Here is a 25,053-nt window from a genome sequence, read left to right as displayed (position 1 = left end):
GGAAAAGAAATAAGCTGCAGGAAATAATGCTACTATTAGAATTGTGTACAAAACATTGTTCCCTGAAAGTCTTTTCTCCGCCTAATACAGCCAATTCCATTTGACTTCTTTTACAGTTGAGGGCAGTGAAAGCTTATGGAACAAAGACCCGTTGACTGGCATTTCCTACCAGATAAACTCCAAATCGGCTTTAACTTGGCATCAGGCAAGGAGGAGCTGCCAACAACAAAGTGCCGAGCTCTTGAGTATCACGGAAATCCACGAGCAGACGTACCTGACAGGTAATGGCAGGAGAAGAAAAGGAAGTTGTAAGTAAGATCATGATGGTTCCACTTCTATCCGCTGGAGCCTAAGAGCAGCCAGCATAGGGGATTACAGACGGACATCATGAGGGAGTCAGTCCTGAACAGGTGCCATCCCAGGGTATGACCCACTGGCCCCTGGGATGGCAAATGGCTTTTGTCTCCTCAGCCAACCCGCTTCCATCCGTTGCGACAGTCTCTCTAGAACCTGCGTTGAGGATTCCGAGAGTTAATCTGGGTTCAGAGTAGAAGACGTCTCCGTCGCTAGGGGATGTTCTTGGACACAGTAGGGCTGCTATGCTGGTCAAGTGTTCCAGGTCCAACCTGAAGCCCAAGGTTTTCTGTCAGCATCATGGCATTCAAAAGGATAAAATGAAGTACACGCTCCCGCCACAAGCAGGGACCAGTCAAGAGCCGCTCTGAAACCCTGCGTCCTTTTTGCTTCCTGTCTCTCAAACTCCCTGACCGTACTGGTTTTCAGGCTTTATTGGCATTCTTTCCTCAAGGTGTTTGCTTTTGAAGCATTTGTTCTTGTAGGATTATGAAGATGAAAAGAGCCAATGTTTGCTTGAGATGAAAGTATTTGTTCTAGCTTCTGAGACCCACACTTGGGGAACAGAGAGAGATTAGGAGCAGAAAGGAGTGGGGAGGATAAGCATCCTCAATCCCCTGTTCCAGAATCCCCTCCCTCCAGGTCCCCCTTTCTCTGCTACCAGATTAATATATCCCTGAGCCTATGACTCCTGTGTTCGAAAAGCCCTTAGTGACTTCTTATTTTCTACCAAGTAATTAACAAAACACCTTTGCCTGGCATTCAAAGGCTGTCATCTGCCCCCTGACAGATGCGTTTTGCAGTCTCGACAGAAGGGTTTGGGTTTCTCATCTTTTTTTTTTTTTTAAGTTTTTTTTTTTTTTATTGTTTATTTATTTTTGAGAGAGAGACAGGGTGGGAGCAGGGAGGGGCAGACAGAGAGGGAAACACAGAATCTGAAGCAGGCTCCAGGCTCTGAGCTGACAGCACAGAGCCTGACACGGGGCTCGAACTCATGAACTGTGAGATCCTGACCTGAGCCGAAGTGGGATGCTTTAACCGACTTAGCCACCCAGGAACCCCTGGGTTTCTCATCTTTATCTCGTACTTTCTCACCACCACATCTTTAAATCTCATGCCATTTCTCATACCTGGAATTGCCAAAATTTCATACAGCTGAAATGCAATCTTATCCATTTCCATCTGCATTTCCCTTGTTCACTTATTTTGAGAGAGTGAGAGAGCGAGCATGTGCACACGCATCGGGGAGGTGCAGAGAAAGAGAGAGAGGGAGAGAGAGAATCCCAGCAGGCTCCGTGTTGTCACCTCAGAGCCCAACTCGGGGCTCATACCCACAAACTGTGAGATCATGACCTGAGCCCATACCAAGAGTTGGACGCTTAACCAACTGAGCCACCCCGGTGCCCCTGTTTACTGCTTTTATAATAGCTACTTACCTATATGTCCCACTTCCCCTACAAGATTAGAAATACATTTATTTGTTATTTTTCATTCATTTATTCAACAAGGGGGCTGGTATCTGTGTGTGAGGTATTATGCTAGGTCATAGGGACACAATGGTGATCGAAGCCAGTCATGTCCTCTCTACGTGGAGCTTAAAGTCCAGTGGGGAAAACAGACATAAACAACAGATAAATACACGTGCCACAGAAGTGCCACGAAGAAAGCAAACTGAATGCTATGTGGAGAATGGATTATATGAGCAAATGGCTGATATGAGGAATGTCTCATGATTATTTATGACCCCCAAACCCCCAAGAGATTCACACAGAACCTTCCAAGGAAGAGAGTCTCAATGAATGTCTGGTGACTGACAAATGATGGTGCAGCACACACAAAAAATAATTATCTAGAAATCCAGCCTCGTGCTTGGATGGGCGGTCAGCTTACGGCAAGGAAACAGTAAGTTCGGTGGTTCCTAAATGTGAACTTGCTTAAATCACCGGGGAACTTTGGTACAACAAAGACGTGTGGGCACAAACTCCAGAGATGCTGGATCAGTAGGTGGGGCCCAGGAATCGGCATATTATCAACCGTCCAGCTGATTCTGGGGCATGTTCACGAGACTGACAACAGAAAAGCAATCTGACCTCGCTGCGTATTCATAAGCTCAGAGAAGGAATCGTGCCTCAGTCTGCTCAGTTATTCGGTCTTGTGTTGGTTTGGGGGGCCTTCCCAGTGTTGGGACATAGTATCAGAGTGATTAATACTTACAACCATGCATAAAATTAAGGACAGAAAGCCCAGAAAGAGACACAACTAATTTCACGTAGATGATCCAGGGAGAGAAGGGATGATTGAAGACAACGCTGGTGTTATCTGTGCACACTGGCGTGGGTGAGAGAAGAACTCTCTCAGAGTTGAAATGGTTTCTGAGTCAGTGAGAGAAAGACAAATACCGTGTGATTGAACTTGTATGTGGAACTTAAGAAACAAAACAAAAGAGCAAAGGGGAAAAGAGAGAGAGAGAAACCAAAGAAAGAGACTCTTAACCATGGAGAACACAATGATGATGGTTACCCGAGGGGAGGCGGGTGGGGGATGGGTGAAACGGGTGATGGGATTAAGGAAGGCACTTGTGAGGAAAATTGGGTGAGGTATTCTGGAATTAAAATAAAAACTTTACAAAGAGGTTGAAATGGTTTCAATTGGCTTTTTTTTTTTTTTTTTAGGGGAATCTGTGGGTTGTATTATCTTGACTCATCCGAGTTTTACTGGATTTTTGGCTTTCTGGAAGCCAAGGGACTGAACACAGGTTACTGTTTCACTGCCTTCCCCAGCTGCCTAGAGGAAAGGGGTAATGCTGGCGGGAGGGACAGCAGCTGCGGCAGGAAATGCTTTCCTAATCAGCCAGAGCTATTATTGTGTCCCTCAGGAGAGCCAACAAGCCTGAAGAGATTCAGAGGCTCAGTTCACCTCAGATACTTGTTTGAATCTTATCCAAGCCTCCGGAATTTTAGTCAGCAAATTTTAACTGAAACCTGGATAAGAATGACTTCTCCAATGAAATTTGGAGTATTTCCTGCTTTTCTTTAAGTCAAAAATATCATGGATTGGGGGGAAAGAGTCTGAAGGGGAGTTCATGAAATAAACAGCATTTTGTTTTCTGGAGGGAAGATATTCATGACATTCAGGATTTACTGGGATGTATTGGGGGAAGAATCTGGAAAACAATGGTGTGAGTGAAGGACTGTGATCTATTTGGGGCAACAGGTCACTAAAAACTAAACAAAACAAAACAAAAATACCCACAAATAGTTACACTCTTAAGGCTTATTCTATGTGAGGATTGTGAGCAGTAAATATAATTTTTTTTTTTTTAAAAAACAGTCTAAGTAGGGGCGCCTGGGTGGCTCAGTCGGTTGAGCGGCCAACTTCAGCTCAGGTCATGATCTCACGGTTTGTGGGTTCGAGCCCCGCTTCGGGCTCTCTGCTGGCGGCTCAGAGCCTGGAACCTGCCTCCAAGTCTGTGTCTCGCTCGCTCTCTCTGCCTCTAACCCACTTGCATTCTGTCTCTGTCTCTCTCAAAAGTAAATAAACATTCAAAACAAAACAAAACCATCCAAGTCATTTTTATGACGCTCAGATCCAATTAGCTGTCATTTATGGATCGGCTCCTGTGTGCCAGACGCTGGGCTTTGTTTCTAAACCTCACGCCTACCTCCTAAATGAATATTATTGTCTCCGCTTTATAGATGAAATAACAGACTAGGGGGGAGAAGGTTGAAACTTGCCCAGTGCCTCCTGTTCAGAAAATAGTTGCATTGGAACCAGGTACTGTCTTTCCATTTCACTCTGCCCGGGTCCTTCTCACAAAGTGAGCAAGGATCTGGTCATCCCCGAAGCACTACAGAGAACCCTAATTTAGGTGTGAACAGCTCCCTGTTTCAGTGAACTTAACCTAAACTAACAGTCTGATTTCCCTTTGCCTGCAGGGTTTACCGCTCTGCCCGGTGGCACCTTCTTACATCACCCACACATGTTGCATTATATCCTCACTTCCGTCTCTACCCCCAAAATGCTGGGACGCTATGTAATCCTCAGTGCCCGAACCAGAGTTCTAACCACATATGTGCAGGGTTAAGATTTACAGAACCGAAATAAGATGTAGGAACTGAAAGCTGGCTCATTACCCTGATTGTTTTGGGGGCTGGCTGGAAAAAGTACTGGACCATGATACAGAAAAGATGAAAACAAAGTGTAACACCGGACACGAACACATCATCTATTATACCTAAGCGCAGAAGCAGGCGTATAACCGTTTCAGACTAGTGTGCAGAAAAATCAAGAATTGAAACGTTCAGCGTGCGGAAGTGATCCTCTGTGTAGTATCGCTAGCAAAGCCTTGGTCTCTCTATGAAATTACAAAAGCACATTCGAGAAAGAAATCTGTGGATGACGACCATCTTCTTTAAGTGACCTACTTAACACAAAATTTGAATTTTGTTTCTGAACACACTTCTTGCCGATCCTGATTCAATAAGGAGCAATAACAATAGTCAGACAGCTTACAGTTATTGGGCACTTGTTACATGTTAGGCCCTGGTTTGAGAGGTATTTATTAATTTCGCTCTTGAAAATAAGCCTACCAGTACCTAGAGCATGTGCGGGACGTCAGAGGATAGATAATTCCCTGAAGAAGCTATCACCTTTTCTCAGTATGCCAAACACAGCAATGTCAGATGAAAATCTACTTTAATTTTTCCTATAGGCAGTGAATTCTTTACAGTTTTGAAAAGTTACATATGCTTATATTCTTAACTAATAAATTGTTTACAATGCCAGGGGATTTGACTTCGGGAAATAGCTGTCTTTAACATTTGTGAAATGCTACTTTTGGCATCATTTCCTCTAGCATTCGCCTCTGTAGGTACAGACAGATTTATTATTCAAGTCACTGCAATTTTAAGTGATGTATGAAAAAAGCCATTCAGGGTTCAATAGTGTTTCATGGAGTGATCATTAACATATAATGTAGTATCCAACCCTAGAAGGACATTTCTAAGGCACAGTCTGGTGGACGAGTATTTCCTCTTGACACATTATAAGTTACCTGTTGTGTAAATGAGGTAGGACACTATTTTTTAGTTGGTTTCTTTAACTTACCCTAAAGTGCTCTAAGCAATCATATGGTACTCAAAATAGTTTTAATAACTGTATTTTTACTATACACAAAACATAATTACTAAACTAAAAGGAGGCCATTGATAAGATGACTAATTATAAAATTGATTTAATATGAGTAAATTTTTATTGCTTTATTATTATGTTTTAAGTGAAAGCAGTCATATTTGGTGCCACTCATCCCAGAGATTTAAGACTAAAGAAATATAAAGACTTCCCCTTTTGATAATGTCATCTTCTTGGTATAGTTTACAGTAAACATTTCTAGTTTTTGGTAAGATCTCAACTTTGGGGAACCAAAAGTTGAGTCTTCGCAGGTGACGAGAGTGAGTTGTGGCACGGGCTGTTGTTTGGGAGGGAAGGACACGTATCAGAAATATCTGTCTAGGTCATTATTGTGTATTTAAAGGTGTCCTAACATTTAGAGTTATCTAGAAAGGGTAATATATCTAGAAGGGGTAGTAACTCACAGGTAAGTTTAATTTAAACAGGAATTGAATCCACTGGAGAAACCACACTGAACCCTAGGTTCCAATCCTGATCCACTAATCCTCCCCGCGTGTCTTAATCTCTCCGTCTCTACATTCTTCCTCTGTAAAATGAAGGAATTGGGCTAGATACCTCCCAAGGTACATAAAGTACCAGCATACAAGAGCTGTGCTAACTCAAACTTTGTTTTCAGAACGCTTGATATAAATGAGTGAATCTGCATTAATCTTCACTGATTTTTACATTCCAGAGTTTAATTTCATCCCACTGTTATTTTCTTATTTATTTAAAGAAATCACCCAATAGGGTTTACTTTTCAATAAGTAACTCCAGTATTGAATTCAGTTCGGTTTGTTAAGCCCCAGTCCACCTAATCACAACCGAATCGATGTCCTCAAGTGGGTATTTTCACCTCCCTTTGCAAGTACCTCTCTGCCAGATGCTAAGTCAACTGAGTGCAATGTTCAGGTCACATGACCTCTAAGACAGCCATTTGCACTCTCATGGAAGTAGGTGTAATAAATGTGAGATATGATTATTTGCCACTGAGTCGTTGTAACTTCCATTCACTTGAATTGGTCACACGAATGTGTGCCTATATTAAGCTAATGAAAAATTGGGGAAAATGGTAGCAACTGTCAGAGAGCTCAGCTGGTTACATCAGAACTAGAGAGTCTGGGCTTTGGTGTCATGAGACACTATCATGGTTTGTGAGGATTAAATGAACAAGTACAGCGCTCTAAATAGAGTAAGTGGTAATTCTCACCATTGACAAAAATACCCACCTGAGTTTGGTATTTTATTAAAGACAAAGGACAGTTTTGTGTTTGATGAACTCTTCAATGAACTAAAAGGAATATAGACAGAACAGAGAACTGTGGTTTTTAAAAACGTTCGGGTAGTAACAGATGAGAGTATTTGACCCTGGAGGGCTGAGGTCCTTGTGGCTTGTTTTTTTAATCCCAGATCAGGCCTGGCACAGAGTTCGAAGCAATGTAATTATGATTTATGAAGTGCCTAAACAAAGCGTTGTTCCTGTTAGCCAAAGATTTTGTGCTTAGAATTTAAGCAAAATCTGAATGAAAAGAAAAAGTGAGTTTTAAAAATGTCATGAAATAAAATTCTTAGAATATGTCCTGGAATGTAAGACTGGGTAATAATTTATGAGACTGGTAAATTGAAATGTTTATTAAACATTTTTATGGTAGAGGGGAGCCTGGTTGGCTCAGTTGGTTGAGCATTCGACTTCCAGCTCAGGTCGAGATCTCATGGTCCGTGAGTTCAAGCCTTGCGCCTGGCTCTGTGCTGACAGTTCAGAGCCTGGAGCCTGAATTGGATTCCATGTCTCCTTCTCTCTCTGCCCCTCCCCTGCTCACACTGTCTCTCTCTTTCTCTAAAAACTAAATAAACATTAAAAAAACATTTCTATGGTAGAAAACTCTGAATTTTATCCAAAATAAACTTTGTGCTCTAAAATGAAGTAAAAATGTTAATGTTTGATGCTAGAGAAATGAAAAGCACGTTCATACTGGCGTATAGGCGTATTCAAGACGGTGGGTTGAAGCCTGGTCAGATCTGGGCTAGAAGTTCGGCAGGTATCTTAATAGATCTTACTAAGAATCTTACACTCTCACCTCCATTTCTGTATCTGCCAATGGAGACAGTAGTTGTGCTTACCTCAGGTTGTTAGGAGAATCAAAGGAGAAATGTTAGGCATGGTTTTTTATTACTTCCTTCAAATACATTTTGAGTCAGCTGCTTAATTGTGCATTTGATTTCATTGTCTTTTCCAAATGTCAGTCTGGTTTTTGTTTTTGCTTTTATTCTATAGGATTAACCAGTTCCTTGACTTCCGGACTCTGGATTGGACTTAACAGCCTGAGTTTCAACAGTGGCTGGCAGTGGAGTGGTGGGAGTCCATTCCGGTATTTGAACTGGTTACCAGGTAGAGTTCAGCTTGCCTGTGGATAAACTCATCTAAATTCAATTTATCTGGATACCATGGAGATCTTCTTCATCTCACATATAGAGCTCAAAGAAAGGAATTGCGAGACTTTACCAAATTTAGACCATTTCTCATGTTGCTTTGAAATCTGCCAACGTGATTTGTGGATACTAAAACCTTAAGGTTATACCTGCTTCCCAGGATAGGGATTTGTCTGAGAGGATAATCACACAAATCAATACAGGATTCTGTGAAAGTATATATTTTCTGAGTATACTTGATTTGCTAGGTATTATATTCAAAATCAAATTTTTGAATTTTACAGCGTTCCAATTGAAAGTGCATATGTATAAAATGTATACTTATGAGATATATATACTATGTCATGCTATATAGTGTATTGAAAGATTTTATATGTATTTATATTTATACACACAAAAAGTATGAAATTAAGCAAATATAAATTATTTGGGGCTGGACAATTTCTCACTGTGAGCCTTGAGATATTTGCAATATATCTGTCATTGTCATAATGATCTTAAGGTCTACATTAACATCATTTTCTCCTGTTGTTAATCTAATAGAGTTGGATTAAAACAATATTTCAGCCACAGATGATGATATTCTACACTAGCACAATAATTATTAGCACTTTTGTTGGCAATTTGTAGTTTAATTGTTAAACACACACACACGTGCGCACACACACACACACACACACAAACACACTTGGGTGATGATCAAGACTTTAACAGCGTTCTAATTTTTTGGAGGACAGAAAATGCTCAGAACTAACCAACTAATCATTGGTTTAAATTGATTTGCTTTTAACTCTGAAATTCCATTTCCAGTGCGTTCCTTCCATGCATAGTTACGGGACTGTCGCTAGAGTCATCTCTATTTGCCTCTACAACATGGGAAATCAACATTGTAAGGCAATATCAGATGTCAGTTTTGTGGGTGAGGATTAAAGTCCAATTAAATGGGAGAATGGCAGTTGGGCTCAATCAGATCAATCAATAATGATCTTTTTTTTTTTTCAGGAAATAGAGTTTACTCTTTGTTGCTTAGTTATTGTATGTCGGGCAAGTCTCTTTATTTACCTTACAGTTTTGGAGTGATGACTGTAATATTTAATTTGCATTGCACTTGCATTCCCAGAGTTCAGTGAGAAAAGAGGGGGTATAACTTCAGTGAAAGTGAGCGATGAAACTGGAATATTAATGATAAAGGGAAAGAAATTAAACCAAATTCCTGGGAAGTAGTAGGCACAAGATCAAATCACCTTCTGAAATAATAGGAGAGTTTCTTCCAACTAAAATTAGAAACCTTGTGGAATATCAGCAATGGTCATTGCATAAAATTTTGATCAAGCAACACATAACCATGGTAGCCATTTACAGACAATTAATTGCTGTGTTAAAGTCCTTATCACTAACAGTGGTTTGCTTTGTGTGCTATTTCACTACTTCTAAAAATTTCTGACAAAAGCTTTACGGAGCAGGTGATGTGATTCTCATTTTGCAGGAAGGGAAAGTGAGGTCCAGGTCTGGGTTATATACATGTGGCAGGTCACAAAGCAGAGTCATTAATAAATTGTGGCTCATCACCTTGGCTTCAGGTGTGAGACAGAACTAGTTTTCAGAGTACTGGTTTTAAAATCCTACATGAACGAGCAAAAACGCATGAGAGATGTGGGTATCATTGCCTGTATCCGTTGCCTTCCCGACGTTGACTTTATCTGGTTCTTTTATCAGTTTTCAGTAAGATAGGGGATGAGGGGTTAGCAGTTAAAACTCTTCGGTAGACTGGGTTGAAAATCTTGAGGAACAATCTTAGTTTCGCGTTTACTTGATTGGCATTTCCTGTGTCATGTTGCTTCCCAAGCTTTCCTCCTCTTGTCTTTCTCCTCTTCACTGTCGTCCTCTCTGTCTCCTCTCCCTAGTTGGGGAAATTTTTCCCGTGTTCAGAAATTCTCTAGTTTGCTCTTCACAGTTAGCCTTACTTAGCTGTTTGGTAGGTGTCCACCTTTTTTAAATATGGCTGCTTTAGAGCATCACGTCTCTTGTATTTTGTTCAGTACCTCTCTGTTATACATAACCAAACCCAGTGTGAAGGCTGTTCAGGATTATAAGCCCTAGCTTTTCTTGTTGAAATTCTGGTGGCGGGGGGGGGGGGGGAGGGGGAAGTTATTTCAGAGAAGCAAGCGTGTATAATCAACATTTTAGACATCGAAATGGTCCAACAACAAGTAAAGAAATAGACACGCAACATGTCTTTTGCTCTGCAGTCAGTCAGTAAAAGCTTTCTTGGTGAATTTGCGGCAGATAACAGAATGGAGATCCATTAAATCCCAAGGATGAAGACGTGAGGTTTTGGGGGGCTATTTACTTGTATTACCTATGATAATCCCACTGTGATTTTTTCCTTTTCCCCAAAGGAAGTCCATCAACAGAACCTGGAAAAAGCTGTGTGTCATTAAATCCTGGGAAAAATGCTAAATGGGAAAATCTGGAATGTGTTCAGAAGCTAGGCTATATTTGCAAAAAAGGCAACACAACTTTGAATTCTTTTGTGATTCCCTCTGGTGAGTGATCCATTTGATCTGAAGTGTATAAAATATTATCACTGAAAGAAGAAAATCATAGCTTACATAACTGCGTGAAATGAGAGGGTTTGTTGATAATTTATGGAGTAAATATAATGATGTTCCTACAGAATTTCTTTTTGTTGGTTACTGGTGATGGGCAGTAACATTTCCGGAGTGTGCTGTGGTGTTCAGGCATGCACAAAGCCTTTGAAAGAACAGCAATCAGAATTCTGTCCTCACAGCAGCCCTGTGAGGTAGGCATGATTATTCACACATTCTAGATGAGGAAAAGGATATTAAGAGGATATATAAAACTTGCACATGTGACAAAACTGGAATCCAAGAGAGGACATAAATATCTGAAAGGGATGTTTTTATTATATTCTCACTGTTTAAGGCTCCATATAGGCTCTAATGCTGTAAGTTTAGCATCTCAAATGGAAGTCTTCACAGAAATGGGATAAAACATCCCAAAAGTACTAACTTACTTTTACATTTAGGATAGACTCTGGGAAAAGAATCCAATTATGCTCTCTCTTATACTTTTATAGAAGAATTAAATTACTAAGGCATTTTTGCCTTGACGAAAAGCAAACAATCTACACTTTTTTCACTATAAGCTGTTTTTGCAGGGACACTTAATGCTCTAAAGGGCTGTATGGCTGGATGTATGGCTGGATGGATTCTTCTGGAGAAACTGGACAGTGTGGCATTCTTGACTTTTCTCCTGGACTTGTAAAATCAATTTCATTGCCTGGCTGTAAAGTCAAAAGGCACAAAATGATAGAAAATAATAGTATTTTCCTTCCACCTCTTACCTCTAACACCCATTTCTCCTCCCTGGTAAAGAGCTGTTTCTGGGTGTTTATCCTCACCTGGTTACTCAATAAATATATAAAAAATATGCTGATAATTATTTTTTTCTGTTTTATGCAAATGGAAGCATACTGTACATATATTCTCGACTTTTTTTCACTTAAAAATTTTGGACATCTTTCCATATGATACATAAATAGCCTCTTTGTTTCTATGGCTGCACCATAGCCATTGCAGAGAGAGACCATGTAGACTTTTTCACCAGTCACCTATTAATGGACCTTCAATTTACTTCCAACTTTTTATTATTACAAACAATCTTAGACTGACTGACTTTTTACACGTGCCATTTCGTGCATGTGATCATTCCTCACAGTGGTGTTGCTGGATCAGAGAGTGGGTGTGTTTGCAATTTTAATAGATACAGATATGGTCAAGATCTCCAGATAAGGGTCATGGTTCTTGGGTTTGATATTTACAGAGGCACCATTTTGACTGCAGGCATTGTCCAGGAGACCTCAGTCGCCTTTGTACTTCATATCCTCTCTTCCTCCCATAGGAGAAATAGTATGATTCTTTCTTCTTGGAAAAGCTCATACAGTTCTTCAGAAGATTTGGAATTGCCACTTTGGGGAAGAGGAGAATAGTTGTTTTATAGCTTCCCTGGTACAGGAAGCAGAATTCTGGAATTTAGCCTTGTTCTTAACTCCCCCGTTGTAGGTTCCTCATCTGTAAGGGGAAATATTAATACCTGTTCTTTCTGTGAAAATTCATTCATACTGTCAAGACTTCAGTAAGTTATTCTTATCTCTCTACAATACCTGCCTTGTTTCACCTGCTAACGTTCACTTTGACATTGGTTTTTTGTGTTTTTTTTTAACGTTTATTTATTTTTGAGACAGAGAGAGACAGAGCATGAACAGGGGAGGGGCAGAGAGAGAGGGAGACACAGAATCTGAAACGGGCTCCAGGCTCTGAGCTGTCAGCACAGAGCCCTATGTGGGGCTCAAACTCACGGACCGTGAGATCATGACCTGAGCCGAAGTCGGGCGCTTAACCGACTGAGCCACCCAGGCGCCCCTTGACATTGGTTTTTGAATTTCTCTGTATTTCCTGGGTTAATCGTTCTGTCTTATCTATAAATTCAAATAAACCAGAGCTTGGAAAAGCATATGAGAGTGAAAATGACACAGTACAGGGGCGCCTGGGTGGCTCAGTCGGTTGAGCGTCTGACTTCAGCTCAGGTCACGATCTCGTGGTCCGTGAGTTCGAGCCCCGTGTTGGGCTCTGGGCTGATGGCTCAGAGCCTGGAGCCTGCTTCCGATTCTGTGTCTCCCTCTCTCTCTGCCCCTCCCCCATTCATGCTCTGTCTCTCTCTGTCTCAAAAATAAATAAACATTAAAAAAAAAGAAAATGACACAGTACCCATGATTGGTGACCCTCTTGGGCAAGAGTTCTACCTTGTACCTTGTTGGTCCTTCCAATGCTACCCTGTTTATTCACAAATCCTGGGTCTCTAAACCTGAACTGCCCCATTCGGTAGCCACTTAACCACAAGTGGCCATTGAGAGCATGAAGCCTGGCTAGTTTGAATTGAGATGTGCCCTAAGTGTAAAATACATACTGCATTTCCAAGACTTAGCATGTGAAAACATAAAATATCTCATTATTTATTTTTTATTGATCACATGTTGACATGAAAATATTTTGCGTTAAATAAAATATATTATTAACATTAAATTTACCCATTTCTATTTGCTTTTATTTAACGTGGCTACTAGCAAATCTAAAACTATGTATGTGGCTCTCATTTGTGGCTTACATTATATCTCTGTTGGACGGTGTTGCTCTACAGGAACGGGTGATCTTTTGTGGCTGTCCCATGGAACTCCTTTTCATTGGTTATCCTCATGTTTTAAGATATTTTTTAAGGTTATCCGTTCAGTTTTTGAGGTCCTCAGCATTTGCTGCATTTTCAGCTTCCTAGGTAGCAAAATCAAAATATCCCACCAGAGGGCTCCAGAGTTATACTAAGTTTGTTCTTTCTTTCTTTCTTTCTTTCTTTCTTTCTTTCTTTCTTTCTTTCTTTTTCTTTCTTTCTTTCTTTCTTTTTTTTCTTCTCTTTCTTTCTTTCTTTCTTTCTTTCCTTCTTTCTTTATTTCTTTCTCTTTCTTTCTTTCTTTCTTTCTCTTTCTTTCTTTCTTTCTCTTTCCCTTCCTTCCTTCCTTCCTTCCTTTCCTTTCCTTTTCTTTTCTTTCTGGTTTTTTTTTTTTTTTTTGCAACGTGACAGTGTGCAATATCTCAATTGTACTGAGGGGCTAGAATTTTTAAGTATGTGCATTTTTTACTGTTACAGTGATGCAGTCATCGTGGGTGACCGTTTACTTAAATGACTACTGTAAACCGAATCCTGGACTCAAACAAAGATGTGGCAGACAGTCCCAGTCTTTAAGGAAAAATGGCTTTAAGGGATTCATGAAATGAATAACAAACATTCACTGTATTGAACATTTACTAAGGCAGCACATCTGAGAACATGTACTACCAAACACATATACTAATTAACGTTCATTTGGTAATACGGTCCCTCTGTAAGCAAGGTGCATTGCTAAACTGCAGTTTGAAATCGTTTCTGTAAACGGTAACGCGAAGCTGCCGTGTAGCACATATATCTTCCGCTCTTTTTCTTGACCCGCATTCATCACCGCTGCCATATGGCAGGCCCATGCCGGTTCTAGGGCATACAAGGATGAATAATATGAGTCTCTGCCCCACGCATCTTTCCCTTCACTTTCCCCAGCTCATGACTATTACAGTACATTTTTTTGCAATGCGAAATCAAGATTTATGAAATTTGGCCGTAACTATTAGTAGTAATAATTAGGATGTTGGCCACTATGACCTATTGACTTAAATAATAATTGTGTGGTATTTGCAGTTTATAGGAACGTTATCTCAGATGCTTTGTAGTTCAGAAGAACACAGTGAGGATGGGTAGTTTAATATTAGTATGGTTAATATGGTTATGTTATATATGGTTACTTTGGTTCATGTGATGTGACTTGCCCAAGGTCACACAACTTGTGGCAAACTCAGGTGTTGCCTGAAAGACTTCTGAATCGAATTCCCTGTGATCACCACAGGATCACATGCCACCTTGTGGGAGCAAGCCAGAGGCAATGGGCTGGGGCAGAGGCACAGGTGGCCAGCTCATGCTGCTGTGGTTGGTCTCTGTGGCTCGTTGTTGGCCCTTCTGCCCCCACCCGTTCTATTCCCCATTTTAACCCAGTTTTTGTGCTTGTTTTCTGAGTATTGCCCTTCTTCTGAGGAATGATTGGCTCCCTAGTGTCCACAAAATCAAAGTAAATTGAAATCTTTTAAGGAATGTATTGTATGTCAAATCTTTTGTGCCTCCAACATTTACATAACGTGCTTAGTACAGGTTTGCTGACGATAAAATGCGACGATCTGTTGCATCTTAGTGTGGCTTTGTAGGTATAATTTTTTTAAAAAAAGAGTTTTCACATGTAGCTTTATTTTATTTTATTATTATTTTTTAAATGTTTATTTTTGAGAGAGAGTGAGACAGTGTGAGTAGGGGAGAGTCAGAGAGAGGAGGAGACAGAGAATCTGAAGCAGGCTCTGAGCTGTCAGTGCAAAGCCTGGTGTGGGGCTCGATCCCACGAATCATGAGATCCTTGCCCCGAGGTCATACAATTAACCGACTGAGCCACTCAGGTACCTGTAGTTTTATTTTAAAATGAAAGATGGATTCGTATAGTTTTTAGTTGAAAAGCAAACCCAACCTGGTTTATCTTTTGTGAATATGTATGCCAAAGATGAAAAACAAATATTACCTTTAGTTGCTTATAACTATGAACTGTTTTTTTATATAGAATGATGGAAAATTTTGTTATAACGAGAACAACCTTCCCTCTTAAATGTTTTCCAAACTCTTTTTTCTCTAGAAAGTGATGTGCCCACTAACTGTCCAAGCCAGTGGTGGCCATATGCAGGCCACTGCTACAAGATTTACAGAGAGGAGAAGAAAATCCAAAGAGATGCCTTGACTGCATGTAGGAAGGAAGGTGGTGATCTAGCCAGTATCCACAGCATCGAGGAATTTGACTTTATCTTCTCCCAGCTGGGATATGGTGAGAACCTTTAAATCTGTAATATGTTTGGCTCCTCCCGCTCTCCTCCCATCACTAGAAAATTTAATCATAAATGTTAAACTTAGTGATTTAAAATTAATAGTTAGATTATTTAATACAACAAATATTAATCCTGCATGAAAGTAAAACATTGTTTAGAAATTTAAAGAGTTTGTATCACAAAAAGAGAATTTGACTTATTTTTCTTTTGATATGTAATCAGTTAATAGGTAGTTTAAAAAATATTGTTTTTCCCTGTATAATCCGGATTCAGAGCAGCCTACCTTAAATTTGTCAATAATATTTATTGGAAGTATTTGTGTATATGTATTTTCTTCCTTTTTTAAAAGATCTTTCTCTCTCTTTTTTAAATGTTTATTTTATTTTGGAGAGAGAGAGAGAGAGAGAGACAGAGCATGAGTGGTAGGGGGGCAGAGAGAGAGGAGACACAGAATCAGAAGCAGGCTCCAAGCTCTGAGCTGTTGGCACAGAGCGTGACATGGGGCTTGAACTCAGGAACGGTGAGATCGTGACCTGAGCTGAAATTGGATGCTTTAACCGACTGAGCCACCCAGGAGCCCCTGTATTTTCTTTCTTAGTGCCCATGTTTTCTCTCAGCAGAAACATCTCTAAATCTCATACTCTGGATTTTCCTTTTTTTTTTAAGTCTATGTATTTATTTTGAGGAAAAGAGAGAGCAAGCAGGGGAGAGGCAGAGCGAGAGAGGGGAGAGAGAAAGAACTCCAAGCAGGCTCCGCACCACCAGTGCGGAGCCCGATGCAGGGCTGGAACCCACCAACTGTGAGATCATGATCTGAGTTGAAATCAAGAGTCGAACTCTCAACCCACTGAGCCACCCAGGTGCCTTTATTTTCTTTGTTAACCTAGCTAGTGCTGTCACAGTGTTGAGCAGCAAAAAAACAAAACAAAACAACCAGGATATTTTATTGGGGTGGTTGGGTGTTGGCCTAAATCTTTTAAAGAAATTTATGCCTCCCTTGTTAGGGATGTAATTTAAAGATTATATAGAACATGTACTAAACAAAATATTGCAAAGCTTTCAAAAACTGGTTCTGTCAACAAACAAACCAACAAACAAAACACTGGGGAGAAGGAGCTGGGAACACTCACCGTGAAGGGGCGGCGGGCGGGGAGGAACCTAACGATAACGGGCGTTCGGCGATACCTGCTGATTAAATGTTTATCATTTTCTGCTTCCACCCGTGGGACTTCTAAATAGCTGCAGCTGTCCATTTCCAGCCAGCAAAACAAGAGGAAATGGCTGGTGACGATGGTGAGGGCTGCTTCCTGACACGTAGAGCCTGAACGTTGATAGGAGTCCGTGGCGAGGGGAAAAGACCAAACAGTTGACAAATAGACAGGAATTGGTAAAGTCGTCCCAGAGAGAGACTGCAAAGACCCCAAAGCACTAGGACTCCTACACCGGTGCCAGATGGGATTCTTTCCCCTGCGCATATGTTCCTAGGCCCTGATGGTAGCCTGCTGCCGCCTGGACGCCATTTCTCGATTTTATATTTACTCCTTCTGGAGAAATCAGACTAGACGGTAATAATGGGATCAAGACTGATAGGTCTGAATAATATCACGACCTACAAGTCATGATACGTATAGCAGGTGATAAAGTGTTACAAATGAATCCGTGAAAAACAGCTTCGTTAAGAGGCCATAGGCCCAAAGAGCAAATTGTGCTCTACTTTCTATAACATGATGCAGTAATAGCAGAAGCTGATATGTTTATTGCTATAGTTATGTAGCGAAGCTGGTGGCAAAGGTTGCTTCTATTTATTTACTTATTTATTCGTTTCTTATTGAAGCATAATTGACATACTTTTTATCAGTTTCAGGTGTACAACCTTGATTGCACATGTGTGTTCATTGCATCATGATCACTGCACTAAACCTGGTTACCTGCATTGACTCTGGTCACCGTGCTGTGCATTACACTTCCGTGATTTTTGAATTCATAACTGGAAGTTTGAACCTCTTGGTGCCCTCACCCATCTCCCCCCAACCCCCTGCCTTTACTTCTGGCAACCACAAATCTATTCTCTGTATCTGAGCTTTGTTTTGTCCGTACGTTTGTTTTGTTTTTTATTTTAAAAAACAAGTCTTTTTAAAATGCTTATTTACTTTGGAGAGAAAGAGTGACAGAGCGCAAGAGGGGGAGGGGCAGAGAGAAGGAGACACAGAATCGGAAGCAGGTTCCAGGCCCTGAGCTGTCAGCACAGAGCACAATGTGGGGCTCGAACTCACTAGCCATGAGATCATGACCCGAGCCAAAGTCCGAAGCTCAACCAACTGAGCCGCCCTGGTGCCCCTCATTTGTTTTGCTTCTTAAATTTACATATACGTGAGAGCAAATGGTATTTGTCTGTGTCTGATTTATTTCACTTAGCATAATGCCCTCAAGGTCCATCCATGTTGTCTGTTGTCGTAAATGGGAAGATTTTATTCTTTTTTTGAAACAAATTTTTGAATATTTATTTTATTTACTTTTGAGAGAGAGGAAGAGGGTGCAGAGAGAGATAGAGAATAAGAATTTCAAGTAGGCTCTGCCCTGTCAACGCAGAGCCCGAAGGAGCGCTCGATGTCATGAACTGTGAGATCATGACCTGAGCCGAAATCAAGAGTCAGATGTTTAACCGACTGAGCCACCCAGGTGCCCCTAGAAAGTTTTTATTCTTTTTTTATGGCTTTAATAGTATTTGAGTGTGTGCGTGTGTGTGTGTGTGTGTGTGTGTACATGCAATGGAACATATATATATATATATATATATATATATATATATATATATATATACCATATCTTCTTTATTCATCCATTGATAGACACCTAGGCATTTCTATATCGTGGCTATTGTAGATAGTGCTGCAATGAACATGGGGGTGCATATATCTTTTTGAGTTAGTGTTTGTGATTTTTTTTTTTTAAATACCCAGAAGTGAAACTGCTGTATCATCTGGTAGTCCTACTTTTAATTTGTTGAAGAACCTCCATACTGTTTTCCACAGTGGCTGCAACAATTTACTTTCCCACTAAGAGTGCATGAGGGTTCCCTTCTCCCCACATCCTCGCAGACACTCGTTATTCTTGTCCTTGTGAGAATAGTCATTGTGGTAGGTGTCAGGTAATATCTCATATGGCTTTAATTTGCATTTCCCTGATGGTTGGTGATTTTGAGCATCTTTTATTACGTGTCTGTTGGCCATCTATATGTATTTTTTGGAAAAATTTCTATTCAGATCCTCTGCCTATTTTAAAATCAGATTGTTTTTCTGTTATTGAACTGTATGAATTCTTTATATAGTTTATATATAAACCATTAATGAATATGTGATTTTCAAATGTCTTTTTCCATTCAGTATGGTTGCTTTTTCATTTTGTTGATAATTTCCTGTGCTGTGCAGAAACTTTTTAGTTTGATGTCCCATTTGTTTATTTTTGCTTTTGTTGCCATTGCCTTTGGAGTCAGAGCCAAAAGAGTATTACCAAGAGCATTGTCAAAGAGCTTACTGCTAACATTTTCTTCTAGGAGTTTTATGGTTTCCAGACTTATATGTAAGTCTTTATTTTGAATTAATTTTTGTGTATGGTATAAGATAGTGGCCCTGTTTCATTCTTTTGTAAGTGGCTTCCAGTTTTCCTAACAACATTTACTGAAGAGACTGTCCTTTCTCCAATCCATGAGCATGGACTATCTTTTTATTTGTGTCTTCTTCAATTTCTCTCATTTGTGTCTTAGAATTTTCTTTTACCTTCTTGGTTAAATTATTCCCCGGTATTTTATTCTTTCTGATGAAATTGAAAATGAGGTTGTCTTCTTAATTTCTCTTTCTTATAGTTCATTGTTAGTGTATAAAAAGGCAACAGATTTTTTATTAAATTTATTTGTATCCTGCAACTTTATTCAATTTATTCGTTTTAACATTTTTTTCTTTTGGTGGAGTCTTTGGGGTTGTCTGTAAAATCATGTCATCACAAATCCTGATAGTTTTACTTATTCCTTTCTAATTTAGATGCCTTTTATTTTTTATTCTTACCTAATTGCTTTGGCTAGGACTTCCAATAGTATGTTGAATAAAAGTGGCAAAAGTGCCATCCTTGTCTTTTTCCTGTTCTTAAGGGAAAAACTTTTAGCTTTTCACATTCAGTATGTTAGCTGTGGGCTCACAATATATGCCTTTATTATGTTACTGTACATTCTGTCTATACCCAATTGGCTGAGAGATTTTATCATAAATGGATGTTGAATTTTGTCAACTGCTTTTTCTGCCTCCCTTGAGATGATGACATGATTTGTATTTTCATTTTGTTAGTGTAGTGCATCACATTAATTGATTCTCAGATATTGAACCATCCCTGCATCCCTGGAATAAATCTCAAAGGTCATGATCCTTTTAATGCATTGTTGAATTCTGTTTGCTACATTTTATTGAGGATTTTTTCATCTATGTTCATGAGGGATATTGGCCTATAATTTTGTGTGTGTGTGTGTGTGTGTGTGTGTGTGTGTGTGTGTGTTATCTTTGTCTGCTTTTGGTATTGAGGCAATATTACACTCATAAAATGAGTTTTGGAGCTTTCCTTCCTGTTCAATTTTTTGGAAAAGTTGAGAAAAATAGGCTTTAAGTTTTCTTTGAATGTTTGGTAGAATTCATTGGTGAAGTCATCTGACCCTAAACTTTTTTTTTGAGGGGGGGGGAGTTGATTACTGATTACTTCTCCTTACTATTAATTGGTCTGTTCAGATTTTGTATTTCTTTATGATCAAGTCTTGGAAGATTGTATATATCTAGGAGTTTATCAAGTTCTTCTAGTTTGTCCAATTTGTGGGAATATAATTGCACATAGTAGTATCTTATGATACTTTGTATTTCTTTGCTATCAGTTGTAATTTCTTCTCTTTCATTTCCATTTTTATTTATTTGCACCTTCTCTCCTTTTATATGATTGAGTCTAGCTAAAGGTTTGTCAGTTTTGTTTATCTTTTCAAAGAACCAGCTATTAATTTCATTGATCTTTTTTGTTATCTTTTTAGTCTCTCTTTCATTTATTTTTGTTTTGATCTTTTTAATTTCATTCTTTCTACTAACTTTGGGTTTTATTTTTTCTTTTTCTAGTTCCGTTAGGTATAAAGTTAGATGTTTAGTTTTCTTTTTGTAGTTGATCTCTGGTTTCATACTATCTTCGTATATTTATTGACACTTATTTTGTGGTCTAGCATGTGGTCTTTCTTGAAGAGTGTTCCTTGTGTACTTAAAGAGAATGCATATTCTGCTGTTTTTGGATGGAATGTTGTGTATGTGTAAATTACTTATCTCCATTTCTTTAAGTTTTTTTCTTGGGTTTTATCTTGTTTCTTTTTTCTTTGTTTAATTATTTGGAATATATTCCTCTGGTTTAAAAAAACTTTTTTTAATTTATTTATTTTTGAGAGACAAAGTGAGACGGAGCATAAGTGGGGGACGGGGAGAGAAAGAAGGGGGACACAGAATCTGAAGCATGTTCCAGGCTCCAAGCCGTCAGCACAGAGCCTGATGCAGGACTTGAACTCACGGACTGCGAGATCATGACCTGAGCCCCAAGGCGGATGCTCAACCGACTGAGCCACCCAGGCGCCCCCTCTGTTTCTTCATTTTGTTTGTCCCTCTCTGAGACAGTAATCTCTCTCAGTCTTAAAGTGGTGGCCCTGTGTGGGCATCATCCTTACCATTTAACTTTGCTCTGCTCATTACTCATTTCTTGAACTGTTCTTGCAATTGTTTCAGACTTATGGGGCCCAGACGTACAGTCCCTCCTGGCTACCGGAGCCCAAGATTCAACGGGCATCCTTTGTGCTGGCTGTGCATGGAAATGCTGTGAGGAAGCAGAATGGTACCTGCTGTTTCTGGGGCTGCAGTAGTGGCATGGGGCATGGGGCCCTTGCCCCTGCCTCTGGAAGGGCTGCAGCATCAGTGTGGTGGGGTGGGCAATAGTGGATCAGATTGATAGGGCAAAAATGGTGGCAACCAGTGCGGCTCAAGCAAGGTAGAGGAGGAAGGTAAAACGGTGCCTATCAACATCTTTCTCTGGAGAGAGTTCCAACAGGCTTTTGCCCCTCTGGCAGAAGTTTTAAGATTATCAAGTGAATCTCCTTTGCAAGTGGTCTAGGCTCTACTTTTTCCCCGGGCCCTGGGGTGAGTAAGTCCACATGTGACATCTTCATGAGTGGATTCTCTGTTCCCTACAGCCCTATGGTTCTCTTGGATTTAAGCCCCATTGGTTTTCAAAGCCAGACATTTGGGGGGATTATCTCTCCAGCACACATCCTGAGAGTGGGGGGTGCCTGGTGTGAGACACAAACCCATTACTCCCTGAGGAGAAGTTCCATATTTGTGAGACCCTCCTGATGGTGGGTGGCTACACCCTGGTGGAGTTTTTGGCAAGACGAGGTCTCTGTTTCTCCTACCCGTATTTCAGTTTTTGTTGTACTGTAGTTGTTCAGCTGGTTCTCAGGCTCCTTTCAGAGGGAATTGTTCCATATGTAGCTATAGATTTGTTGTCTGCATGGGAGGACGTTAGTTCAGGATCCTTCCGTGCTGCCATCTTGAACTGCCTCTGGCAAAGGTTGCTTTTCTTAAAATTTATTTTTTTTAATGTTTATTTATTTTTGAGACAGAGAGAGACAGAGCATGAACGGGGGAGGGTCAGAGACAGAGAGGGAGACACAGACTCTGAAGCAGGCTCCATGTTCTGAGCTGTCAGCACAGAGCCTGACGCGGGGCTCAAACTCACAAACTGTGAGATCATGACCTAAGCCGAAGTCAGAAGCTCAACTGACTGAGCCACCCAGGCGCCCCAGAGGTTGATTTTCAATTCAGAAGAGGAATTAATAAATTTTTACTAGGGAAACCTTCCCTTTTTTGTCATGGATAAGACTTCTTTATTTAAAACAGTGAAAATAATATGGATAAAGGTAAAGAAAAGTTGTAAAATTATTATTTCTGGATCAAAAGCCTAGAAAAATTTTTCTAGCTAGTTGAGATAATTATCTTTTTTTTTGGATATTTTTTATACTGATTGTGGAAATAGAGTGGAGAAATTGGGACTTGCGCACCTAGGTTATGACTACATCAACTAAGACAGCTTCCCTAACAGACTCATAACAATTGGTTTAACGACTTTTTCCGCTTGTGTATTATATATTTTTATAGAGTGTAGGCTGTGTTTAGGAATTACAAAAGCTAGATGGGGGTGCACAATGTAGTAAGAAAAAATGTTATAGGGAACTCTTAACACTTTATTTTAACTGTGGGCCTTGGGAGTTTCGGGTTTTATTTTTATTTTATTTACTTATTGCGGGGGCGAGGGGAGAGTTTAGGTTTTTATTAGCTTTGAACCTAAATCCTGAAAGGGCATATGAGGTCATTTTGAAGCCTACATTTGCTGCCCAAAAGATCATGAGCTGCCAAATTAAGTGAAAGGAAAAGGGTTTCATCCTGGCACCGTCATTCATGCCTCAAGGTGCTGGAAACATCTGCTGGGGCTGGCAATGGGCCAATCAGTGACTTCTCCAAAAGCAAGTTGGGAGACAACGTTTAGGAGGAAGAGATTAAACCATTTAGGGAGATTCCTATTTAGTGTGGCATTTTTCTCATTTTCTACTACAACATCATCTTTATAGTCCTTTGGCAAGTAATTTTATTTTTGCCATTTAAAGGCCGAAAGTCAAGCATTCATGATGAAATTTCCAGTAGAACAAATTAAATATTCATTAATTTTTTTAAATTTGCAAACATATGTTTCTAGGCATGAAGACTTAGGCCTTACATTTTGTTCAATTTTAGTTATAATATTTTTGGAATTATAACTACAGATAAGGTCAATAATGTTCTTCATAGAACTTTAAAACAAAATGATGATATTTTGTATCTGTACCTGGTTATTTTTGTTTTAACGTTTATTTGTTACTTAGTTGAGTTTGTCTGGTATTTTATGGTGAACATGATTACAGATTCATTTATATTTATAGACCAATAAATAAGTCCTAAATGTCGGGAGAGACAGCTCAACTCCTTCATTTATATATTTTCTCACTCCTAGTACAGTTATTAAGCTTTAATATCTGGAATGTTCTTAATAATAACATAGTAAGTAAACTAGAAGTGGTTTTTAATAGTACTTTAAAACATTCATGAGATTTAATGATAGTCAAATAGAGCAATGTATAAGTAAGCTGTCATATTTCCAACACAATGAGTACAGTTTGTATGGAAAGTTATTTATAACAAAAGAGTAGCTTCACAAAACAGGGGGTAATGATGGACCAACCTCAGCCTCATTTTAGCAACTCCCAGGAGATACAAGTTACACTTGTACAATAAAAGAATACAGTTGCCTTCACAATGTAAAGAATACGTTGCTCAATGAAACTAATATTGACAACATAAAGTGTAGTTGACACGTCAGATTAACACTCAAGAGAATGGTCTTTTATCTGTTATAATCTTAAGGGAGTCGAACTTTTGTTAATAAAGCAGGGAGCCTTCCTTTCCCGATAACCTCCTGATTTTAGGAAAGAAAACATGTGTACATTGATTTCATGTTTTTCTTCCTCTTTAGAGCCAGATGATGAGTTATGGATTGGCTTAAATGACATCAAGATCCAAATGTATTTTGAGTGGAGCGATGGCACCCCGGTAACATTTACTAAATGGCTGCGGGGGGAACCAAGCCATGAAAACAACAGGCAGGAAGATTGCGTTGTAATGAAAGGCAAGGTAAGGCAACTTTATTTGCTGATGCCTAGCAAAAGCCACAGGGTATGTTCCATTCTGCCTCGCTTATTACATATTATTATTGTTTAGGTTGCTTCTAGTCTAGGTGATCTATCTGTGTTTCTATTGTTTGGCGAAGTCAAATTTTCAAGGGGAAGAGAAAAGCAGCAGATAGAAACATTTGGTGCAGGGGTGAAATTAACCAGTAACCAACATATTCGTCTTGTTCCTGTGCTGGGTTCTAAATGGCAATTCTTACAACTTGACTGATCACATTAGAGCTTTGGTTCAACTTTTGACTGGTTGCTCTGAGCAGATGCACTTAGATCTCTTCTGGGTTTCACCGTCTGCCCTCTGTACCTGGAGAGCTACGTTTGCTCTTTTAGGTTACGTGGAGATGTCAAATACGAAAAGATTGCTTCCACGGCCTAAATAGGAGTTTAGTGACAGAAGAATATCATCAGGTTATCTTTTATTAATGGATGACGAACACGGTGGTTAAGAGGCTGGGTCTGGATGCCTGGCTTATTTTCTCATTCATGAAAAGGGCATACTAATTGTACCCAGCTTAACAGTGAGTGTAAGGATTGAATGGGTTAATGTGTATAACAAGTACCGTGACTGCCCCAAACCAGTTGTTCAATAAGTATTAGCTGCTGTTTCATCATTGTGGTTGTTTTTGTTGTGATTGTTTTTTTTTTAATGTTTATTTACTTTTGAGAGAGAGAGAGAGACAGAGTCCGAGCAGGGGAGGGGCAGACAGAGAGGGAGACAGAGAATCCAAAGCAGGCTTCAGGCTGTGA

At 39.7% G+C, this 25,053-nt stretch overlaps 1 protein-coding gene across 1 annotated transcript in view; it reads left to right on the top strand.

Annotated features, from left to right (window-relative positions):
* The window catches only part of MRC1 (mannose receptor C-type 1), a 98,288-nt gene that overhangs the window by 22,239 nt on the left and 50,996 nt on the right, over positions 1–25,053 (top strand). Inside the window, exons 4-8 of the mRNA XM_019460649.2 lie at positions 117–281; positions 7,799–7,912; positions 10,353–10,499; positions 15,287–15,472; positions 24,096–24,253. Of these exons, the coding sequence (XP_019316194.2) occupies positions 117–281; positions 7,799–7,912; positions 10,353–10,499; positions 15,287–15,472; positions 24,096–24,253 (770 nt within the window). The remainder of the gene's footprint in view (positions 1–116; positions 282–7,798; positions 7,913–10,352; positions 10,500–15,286; positions 15,473–24,095; positions 24,254–25,053) is intronic.

The sequence above is a fragment of the Panthera pardus genome, unplaced genomic scaffold (genome assembly GCF_024362965.1).
Source record: "Panthera pardus isolate Hobbes unplaced genomic scaffold, ASM2436296v1 HiC_scaffold_6, whole genome shotgun sequence".
Classification (NCBI taxonomy): domain Eukaryota; kingdom Metazoa; phylum Chordata; class Mammalia; order Carnivora; family Felidae; genus Panthera; species Panthera pardus.
The sequence above is the reverse complement of the archived record's forward strand: the minus strand, read 5'-3'. Positions and strand labels throughout refer to the sequence as shown.